The 10,592-nt window shown below is 32.4% G+C and overlaps 1 protein-coding gene across 2 annotated transcripts; it reads right to left on the reverse strand.

The window, feature by feature from the left end:
* Window positions 1-7,602: 7,602 nt before the first annotated feature.
* Window positions 7,603-9,679, reverse strand: LOC110020291 (transcription factor MYB86-like). Of its 2 annotated transcripts, XM_020718344.1 has the most exons (3): window positions 9,378-9,679; window positions 9,173-9,302; window positions 7,603-8,532 (listed from the first exon to the last, which is right to left on the reverse strand). In XM_020718344.1, exons 1-3 carry the CDS (start codon window positions 9,505-9,507, stop codon window positions 7,833-7,835), a joined length of 960 nt encoding a protein of 319 aa, XP_020574003.1. In that variant the 5' UTR covers window positions 9,508-9,679; the 3' UTR covers window positions 7,603-7,832. The 2 variants fall into 2 exon arrangements, with proteins under 2 accessions (XP_020574003.1, XP_020574002.1); XM_020718343.1 differs by having other exon boundaries at window positions 9,173-9,679.
* Between the last annotated feature and the right edge of the window lie 913 nt (window positions 9,680-10,592).

Genomic DNA, 10,592 nt, shown 5'->3' on the forward strand with positions numbered 1-10,592 from the left:
TATTGTTGCCTTGAAGGCTTGATATGCAGGGGGAAGGCCTTTGAGGGTATATAATATAATGTCTTCGATGTCGGCAGATGATCCGAAGGCAGAGATGCTGTCAACCAACACTTTGATTTGAGTGAGATATTCAGACATTGTTTGATTTCCCATTGAGACATTGTGTAGCTCGTTTTTGAGCTGAATTACTCTTGAGTGACTAGTGGCTTGTAGACGTCTTTCCAGGAGTAGCCAGATCTTACATCGGCTGTCTAAATTGATCACATAGAGCATAATGGAGCTAGAAATGGTGGAAAGGATGGTCGTAGCGAGGTTTGATCAATCAGTGTCCACGTCTTGAGAGCAAGCGTGTTTGGGTCGCACCTGAGGCTGCGGGGGAGGGGTTGGAAGGTCTTGAAATAGTTCCCTTGATTTGTGATTTTCACGAGTTCTAGTTGTCGGCGGACTGATTTTATGTTGGATATGATGAACTTTAGCCAGAGAGGAATAGCATGCTCCTCCATTTTAATGGATGTGAGTGCCTTGTTGAGGTCAGATTTGGCTGAATCGTCTATGAGTGCTGTGGGCTAGCTGGAGCTCTGATGCCATGAAAAGTTGGATGGCTGCCTGAGCAAGGAGTAATGCAAGAAGGAAGAATGATTTCCAATCCCAGCTTACACTTGTGTAAAGTGAATACAGTATATAAAGTAGACTGAAGAGGCCTACTGTGGTTAGATGGTGCAGTGCTGCCCTTGCTATGCTACGCTGAGGTTTGTCATGAATTTTAATATTAAAAAAAAATTAGATATATTTTTTCCTTGCATAGATAAGTTGTTGTGCATGTAAAAAATTGAAGTTTAGGTGTTAAATATGTAAATACATAGGAATTAAGTGGTATGTATGTAAATCTTTCAATTTATATTAGCAGTGTTCTAATAAAAGAATATTGGATTTGTTGAATCCTTTTAAGACATTAGATTTCAAGTCATTCATGGTCTCACACAATCTGGATTAGATTCGAGAAAGAAGCTGAAGGGGATGGGTTGCACAGTGGCTTTGCAAAGAGCCTGAATCAGCCAGATGATGCAAAGTGAGGAAGGAAAATCCTTCCCCAGAGGTAGGAGATCAGTTTTATTTATATATGGTCATCTATTTTTAGTATAATACAATCTCTATCGACATTCTCTGTGGATTTCAGATGACCATAATTAGACATAAACTTATGTCCTCTCCTTCTCAGTGCCAAATATCTAGCAATTGATATGTGTCGAGGGGTGCTTATCCTATAAGTTCGGCAGGTACTCATCGAGCGAGTTCGAAAGGTCAATCCGGCAAGTCAACTCAATGACTGGCACGCAACAACCGTGCTCGAGAAAAAAATTGACTTCTTAGATTCATAAGGTCTGCTAGTACCCCTTTAGGAAAAATTATCGTATCAGGACACTTGATGCAAATTTGCATCAGGTGTCCAATAACGGGGTGCCACGTGACTTAACCCGGGTTCGAACCATGTATGTCAGCGGGCCAAAATTGTCATTTCGTCTCCTGTTATAAAACTATATATATATAAAACTAGTCTTAAGGATGTCATAACTTGTGCATCATCACGTTCTAGAGTTACTTGGAACAGTTATAGGAATATAAAAAACTTGCGCTTTACTCTAAACCTGTGCAAAGATTTATTGATTGAGCGATTATTTCAGCCCAACTTAACGCTTACTGCCACTATAAGTTTTCATTACCATAATTAATTGATTATTTGCCTATTCCATCATTAACTCTCTTTCTCTATGTATAGATGCATACATATAGATAGGAGTGTAAACAAGCCGAACTCGTTTATATTTCGAGCTTAAAAAGTATGTTTGTGTTCAGCGCGTTCGCTTAACGAGCCGAACACGAGCCTTCACGAACAAAGAGTCGTTTTGACAACCCTAATCAAGTAGCCATAAGATGTTAAGAATTGGGGCAAGATTTAAAACATTATTTGAATCTAAGTTAATAATTTTTATTCTATTTTCTTCATTAATACTTTTAATTGATTATAAATCTTTGTAGCCTTGTAGTCAATTAATTTTTTTAAGAAAATACTACTCATCAAAGAGATATATATAATTGGTTCGCAAATCTGGATAGGGATGTGAATGAGTCAAGTCGACTCGTGAGTCAGCTAAAACTTGGCTTAATAAATGGTTCGTGAATTGGGCTCGATGTGCTAATAAGCCAAGCTCAGGCTAGCTCAATTTGACTTGTTAGCTTGTGAGCCAGCACATTTAAAAAAACATTAGGGAAAATTACATGCATAGCACCCAAATTTACCTATCTCACACCCAGTTTTATTGGATGAAAAGAAGAATTTGACTATTAGCATGTGATAATGAATGTTACTTTTGATATGATGTTTGTATTTATGAAAATTTTAGTATTAAATAGATAAATATGAAAGTTTTGAATCCTTTGTATGTAAAAGCCCTAAAATATAAAATGTTAAATATACTTAAAATATATTAAAAAACATTTTATATATGCTCGAAATACCACTCATCAAGTTTATATATATATTAAATAGTATTTTAAAAAAAAATCTAATTGAATACAAGGCTACAAAAATTTATAATCAATTAAAATATTGATTAATAAAATAAAATAAAAATTATTAAATTAGATTCAAATGATGTTTTAATATAAATAATAATTTTTAAATTTTGCTCAAACTCTTATTGTCTTATCGCTACATGATTAGGGTGATTAAAAAGCCCCTTTGTTCGTGAACAGCTCGTTTTCGGCTCGTTAAACAAACGAGCCGAACATGAAGACACTTTTTGAGCTCGAATATATGATTAATTTATATATGTATATATAAGTATTTATTATATATTAAATTTCACTCTCCAATTATTAAAATCATGCATGATTGCATATCTATATAATTTTTTTGGTAATTCTATTTTGCTACATGGGACAAACTGTCAAAACGCCATTAATGACTTACCCAAATTGTCCACTAAAAATTTGCATAGGAAAATTTGTAAAAAGCCCCTTTCCTATTTTATAAATTACAAAATTTAGGGTGGGCAAGGTTCTCTCTTATCATAAAGGTTAGGATATTGAGGGTGAGATTAGAAAATTTTGAATAAGGAGTTTGGACAATTGGTCATTGCTTAAGTCTGCCCACCGATAGAAAAGATTTGAGTGGTACAAATGTAAGCAAGTAGAGTTTGGTTGTTAGATATGTAAATACCTAAAAAATGGGTGGTATGCATGTAAATGCCCCTAAACTAATCCTAGGTATCATCTCTATCACCAATTGGATAGTTATTTATAGGAAGAAGTAGGGGAATATGATTTGAATCATCTAATTCAAAATATCACTTTGGTAGATTGCAGTCGAAAGGGAACAGCAACTATAAACATTTGATGTCTATCAAAGTTTAATGTTTAGCATCTGCTTATTATCAATGTTTGATGTTAACTGTGTGGTTGGTCATTTTCTCCTCATATTAAGAGAATAGTCAAGTCAATATAGTATAATGATTAATACATAATATGTGCCAATATTTTTTATCCCATAGTAAGTAACATTTTTGAATTGTTGATGTGTAAAGCTAATCTTCTTAGTTGCTTAATCTATGCTTCGATTAGAGGGATGATGACTATCTGGATTGTCTTCCAACGAATAATGTCCTATGTCTGTTAAAGACGGTTGTCTAATATGTATATCGACCATTAGCATTAAACACCAGGCTTTAAACTCACTTGATTTCCCTTTTTATCAAAAGAATGACAATAATAACAGATTTTAATGAATACTAATTGATATCTACCAATATTCAGTACTAAAGATTGCTAATGTAGGTGCTTGATAACCGTAAATGCTTGATACACTCCAAGGAATGATAAACACTAACATTAAATGCTAATCAGTAGCCCATGCTTGTCATCTAGAATGTTTGCATGGATTGAATTTAAATCTTATTTCATGGGATGGTCTCGACTAAGCATATGCAATAATTTGGTAAAGAAATGACCCACAGAAGAAGTTGGGTATTATAACGTAATTATTGAAGGCTCTTATGAAGATAATAGAAATATTGCATATTTAGTATGTTTATAATTTCCTGAGAATACCCTATGATATTCTCAAATCCTTTAGATTCCACCACACCCTTTAAGGTGGGATTATTCTCCAAATGTTGAGTCATGTCTCCAATCTTCACCCCTCATAAATGAATCGTGTACCTTTTTTTTATTTTTTAAATAACAACCTATTTATAACATTTTTCAGTCTATCACGTGTTTAGTAAATTCTCTTACGAATCTGAATGATGGTACCCATAGATCATTATTACGCAACAGCACCGAAGTTATCCTTTTACATATATTTTTTTGTTAAATTACTTTAAAACATGTGATTCAATCATGTTATACACCCCTTACATCGAATGCACCATATGCCAAACACTCTTGCACATAGCTCTCCTTTTGCATTATCTTGTCCCTTGACCTTAAACATGTAAGATATTGGCAATGTGCACTTGTTAAGTAAAATACTAGGGTGTTTTTTGGCTCTTAAATTGACAAAATACTCATTTGATTTTATTGCAACTCTACAATATATTGACATTCTCATACTTTCTTCTATAAAATTTTAAAGGTTCTTATAGTATCATACTTATTAAACATAGTGTATTACAAAAGGTAAAACAACAAACTGGTTTTATAAATTACATAAAATCATTATAAATCTTATATTCTCTATTTAGTTGTCATTTCAAAGTTGACTTTTTGGCTGGCCAAAAATACCTTATCTTTATTAGACTAATAGATTGAAGTATTTTATTATGATTTTATTAATTGTTTGAAAGGCCATGTAACTAGAATTGATTATTGGCTTGTCTTGGTATCATGTATTAATATTAACGTACTATTCCTTAGTTTCCATAATTCTATGTTCATAAGCTTTCTCACTAAACAAAATATGAATTAAATTTTTTGCATTATGTTAAAGTATGTTATATGATATATGCATAAATCATCATTATGGAAGTTGTGTCCTTAGTAATATACATATTGTAAAATAATTTTACCCTTGCAAATAATGTACATCTATATGATCCTTCTTTTGTGCATTGAGTTAAATGAATATTTTTATGTAACCTACTTGGTTTATTATTTACAATATTATACATGTATAATTTCATTTAAAAAATATGCTATATACTAAAAAAAAAAACGATTGCTAAGAGATTGTGTTTTGATTATATAAACTAATGATATGTTGTGATCATTGTAAATAATTTATTGGATATAAATAATATAATTTATAATTGAAATTTTTGTTTCTTACTTTTGAATTTATTTTACTCTTATGATTTATTAGTGGCTATATATACAGTGTAAATAGGCTAAAAAGTTATTTTAATTAGATCCTAGATAGTTAATAAGCCTAATATATGAGATGATATAAATTTAATGTTAATAAACAAATTGAATCTCATAATATCCTCATGCCATGAATTCAAACTCAACAAAATATACGTTAGTATAGTAGTCACTTTAGATTAGATCATTACAATATAGTGAAATTGCTCATAATTCTAGCCTAAAATAATATATTATTGTATTCCTTAGTTATAAGAAAAGATAACCATTTATAATCATTGATTTGCACTAGCAACAACATTTTATATAAATTATGCTTGAGAATTTTCTCTTCTCAACTTTTAAGTTAAAGTCTTGCGTTTTAAATTTATTTTATTTATGTGATAATATTACATAATCCTAAGTCATTAAATTTATGTGTAGCATTGTGAATATTTTAATTAACAACAATGCAATTTTTTTTTTAAATGGTTGTCCAAAAATAATTATGTGGCATAACCTGATCTTTAAATATTTTCTTATAACATTTTTTTATTTAATTGTGCAACATCATATGGTTTTTTTTGGCTAACAAATGCTATCTCTTAGGATATTTAATCTTAGAAAATGAAGTTATTACATTAGGATTCGCTTGTCTTTAAAATGGGTTATAGTCTAAGAAAAACTTGATGGTTATGATACTTTAGTTCCACATATTGATTCTTCTATGTTTAATCTTCTTCTCCAACCTTCTATTAAACTTCTTCATCCTTTTTTTTCCCTAATGGAATTTGATATTAAATCTATAGATCCCACTGACAACATGTGTTCACTCAAATTATGATCAATGTTTGCTAGCTTCATTCGCTTAAGTAGATCATGAGCTCATTTGCTTTTAACTATATTTAATATTTATAGCACCATTAAATGGCATCTAGCCTCCATGGCTCTCTATAAATATCAGACAATAATCATGTTAGAGTCATCATTTGGCCTCCTTTCTATGCACAATATCTCTTACAACCCTACACTATATCCCACCTTTAACATTGCCCTTTGCAAGTACAACAATCAACCCTATAGGTTATCTTTTTTTTTTCCATAATTTCCCCTCACCCACTACCCGAATATCAACATAAAATAAAACTCCTTTTATACCATAATGACAACCACCTTGTCTTCCGTCTCATAATGCAAGTTTGTAAAAACCATTTTGGGTTATTCAAATGGTAGTTATGATGATCTAGCGTACTAGATAATTTTTGCCCAAAGAGAATCACTAAGTTGGTCTAACCTAACCACTCTATCCACATAGACATTCTTTAGCTTCCCATGATCGGTCAAGATTTTTAAACCCGTAAGTTATCATTTCAACCCATCACCTCACCATATGAAATTCAACAATCACCACTGAAAATTCAATTGGTAATCATCCATTTCCAAACACTAAACTTCATCACCAGCTAATTTTCGACTAAACTTGGACAACCATAAAAAGCCTTGTCGGTGAACAGAAAGCGTGCAACATTATTAATAATCAGCCAATATATAAACGCATACCTCTCTCTCTCTCTCTCTCTCTCTCTCTCTCCATGTTATCACAAATTCTCATATATATATATATATGCATGAAGTTTTTCTGAAAAAAAAAACATTTCTTTTACTATAAAAGCTGCACTATTTCTATTCATGACACGCAATTCAAGAAACAGTAAAGACTCTAATTAAGGGTCCGTTTGGGGCAGCTTATAAGTGTGGGCGGCCGTACCGTTTGGTTCGCGCGTTTGACTAGTTTATACGAAACTGCGTTTGGGTTTTTACACTAAACGCATGTCGCGAGTCGACCCCCGCGGTCGACCTAACAGACCCTAAAGGTTTAACGTTAAAAAAAATCAATATCATAAAATTGAAATAATAAAAAAATCAATATGTAAATTTAAATTGAGGACATAAACTTTACTAGCAAGAAATGGCAAGTAATATCAATTCTAAAATATATTGTTTGCATTGATTTAGATATTTTTCTGTAATTGCAAGTCAACTTAAGTTCATAAGAAAACAAACATCAAATCGGCTAAAAAAAAAAAAAAAAGTCAGGTCAAAAGTTTCAAATAAACTAAAATCCATGGTGGAGAAGAAGATTAAATGATTCACAATCATGTTTAATGCTGACATTATATAATCATGACGTGCAAAATAAAAAAAAAAAAATTGAAATTTAGCAATTGAACGAGCAAAGAAACTGAAGGTAAAGTTCCACCATGTCTTCCTTAGAAATTATATATGCATGCAACATAAGATTATATGTATCATAGGTCCACCTTGTAGCAGAAACCTAGACAATATCTCCGACATGAAACTTTATTCAATCTGAACTGCCATTACCAGTTCAATCTTCCCTCATTAAACCTAATAATAATTTAAGCAAATTTTCTGAAGAAAATGAATTTTGCATGATGGAGATGAGCATATAACATATAAAACGGAGCAAACTAGCATTCCCATTGCAGTTGCTCTATGGAGTTATCACCACAAAACACTGAACCACAAGGCATCAATTCAGATTCCATGAGCTCAAGATCGAAGCTTGGATCCCCATTAATTAATGCCTCATTAAACTGATCCCCCTTATCCCCCATGCACTGCAACACTTCTCCTTGCTGCCCTTGTCTTTCACCATTTTGCTTCCCTTCATCAGCCAATATTGCCTCCTCAAGAGGATTACTGCTGGCCCAAATGCAGCAATGATCGTCCATGAAGTCTGGCTCATTAGGAGATATTTGCATGATGTTTGCATGATCAAGGGAGGAGGAAGATGTGCTAATGTTGTATTCATGAGAAATATGTTCCTTGAAGCTCATCATGAGATTAGGGTCTTGGTATTGGAAGGTGGAGGTGGGCATGGAGTCATGCAATGGAAGGGGATTTGAAGAGGTTTGTAGTGGGGCCATCATCTTCCTTGAATCCATTTCCTTTATGTTGGAGCTAATGGTGAAGGGCGTGCATGTGTTTTGTGGGAAGTGAGAAATGTTTGATGTGTTGTTGATATAGGGAGGCCTTGTGTTAGGGATTAGGTTATGAGTCTTTGGATCTAAGCCCTGAGCAATGAGTTTCTTTTTGATGCATGAGTTCCAAAAGTTTTTCACCTCATTATCAGTTCTTCCTGGTAAATGCTTTGCTATTTGTGCCCACCTGAAAAGTTAAGGTAAATGAAAATTTTGATCAGATCATAAGGTTTCTTTATCATATTATGGAGATCAATATTCTCTTATAAAAAAATGCTTTATACATTTTTCATATAGAATTGCATGAATGTCATGTTGTTTGTGCTTCCTTGTTGAAGTTCATGTCATCAGGAATAAAAATCACAGGAAAAATTCATAAGCCGGGCATTTTTCTTATAATTTTGCATAAGAATTTTTTCTGGCCTGTGAATTTACATTGCATTGTGTGTTAAATCATGATACATGTAATGATTGCAGCACAATATCTATATCAAGCCCATAAGCAAAGAACACTTTCTTTTAAGAAGAACATATTTATAAAAAGCTTCCCTTGATGAAGCTCATGACAATCATCCCAATGTAAAATTAATGACATGCATGCATCAACTCATTTCTCTATATGAAATTCTATAAGGAGTTCAAAATATGAATCATAAACCTAGCTTCTTTAACTAAGCTCCCTTTTAAATAAATTGCTTGGCTATAAAATAAATAGAAAAGAGCTCCTTCCTCAAGCATATTTTCATAACAAAATTTCTCCAAGAAAATACAAAATAAAAAATAAGCCCAACAAAGCTTATCATGAACCAAGCTAGGGTTTTGTTCACCTGTTCCCAAGAATTCTATGAACATCTATTATAACTCTCTCCTCATGTTCTGTGAAGGACCCCCTCTTGAGATCTGGTCTGAGATAGTTTATCCATCTCAACCTGCAGCTCTTCCCACACCTTTGCAACCCTAATATTCCAAGCAAGAATAAGAACAAAGATCCAGAAAAAAATACACATAGATCTAGAGAGAGAAAGAAAGAACCAGCTTGTTTGGGGACTGCACTCCAGCATCCATGGCCATGTGTAGTGATATATCTAACAAGCTTCTCATCTTCCTCAGGAGACCACAAACCTCTCTTCACCTTCTGCCTGCTGCAGCAGTGATGCCCCATCTCAATTTGCTCTCCCACTCCTCCTTCCAACCTCTCCTTTGCATTAAATATAGATCTTACTCAAATCCTAGAACTCATACATGCTTATAGAAGCACTCCATGCATACACGAATGAATGGATTACGAGTCTTCATAATGTAACCCTAATTTTCTTATGAGAGAAGTTGAATAAGTTGCAAGAAACGTCTTGGATTGTACAAATATGAGGTGATTAAATATTATTTTATAATCATGTGTGTTTTAATACTAGTAAATGTTGAATTTTTAATAGTTTTTGATTAGTATTAGTCACATTTGACAGTTGTTGTAACCGGTCATACGATTAGTCAGTCACACACAAACTCCTGTCAGCACAAGGCATTGTCTTTAGTGTAGCCGGTTAATGAGTCGCAATAATGATGAATTTCTTTGGTGGGAATTGCCATTGAATGCCGTAGATATAGAGATTATATTTTATGGATAAAACTATATTATTAAGAGAAATTATATACATACATGGTCTAATTAATCAAAATCACCTTTTTTAATTAATTAAATTATTATTAAGATTATTAAAAATATGTTTTATGATCTCACAAGTTGAGTTATACTCACACTTGCCTAAGATACGCGTGATCATATTTGGAAATTTAAAGGAAAAAAGAAAAAGCAACATTTTATCAACTTTTTTGGACTTTTATTTTATTTTATTTTTTGAAGAAATGTGATTGTTTATAATTTGACAAAAAGCATGACAAATTCACAATTGTAATTTAGGGTTATTTTAAGTCATATTAAGATAAAAAAAAATTATTGCTAAACATAATTTTTCATGGCTTTTCTTAGAACTTCTATGAAGTTATATCTCCTATGAGTTGTTGTGATTGATTGATGCTTCACTTCTTCATACAATGGCTTAATTTGTTTCAATAATGATTCATTTCAATCTATGGTGTAAGCTTTTGGAATTTCCTAAGGAAAAAAAAAAGGATTTTTACATATTAATCATCCAAAAGTTTGAATATAATGAATTGGCCATCCAAACTTACAATTTTACATTTCTACCACCTTAAAACCACCGAAAGCTTTAGGGTTTGCTTGGGGCA

This window comes from Phalaenopsis equestris, unplaced genomic scaffold (genome assembly GCF_001263595.1).
Source record: "Phalaenopsis equestris unplaced genomic scaffold, ASM126359v1 Scaffold000094, whole genome shotgun sequence".
Lineage (NCBI taxonomy): Eukaryota > Viridiplantae > Streptophyta > Magnoliopsida > Asparagales > Orchidaceae > Phalaenopsis > Phalaenopsis equestris.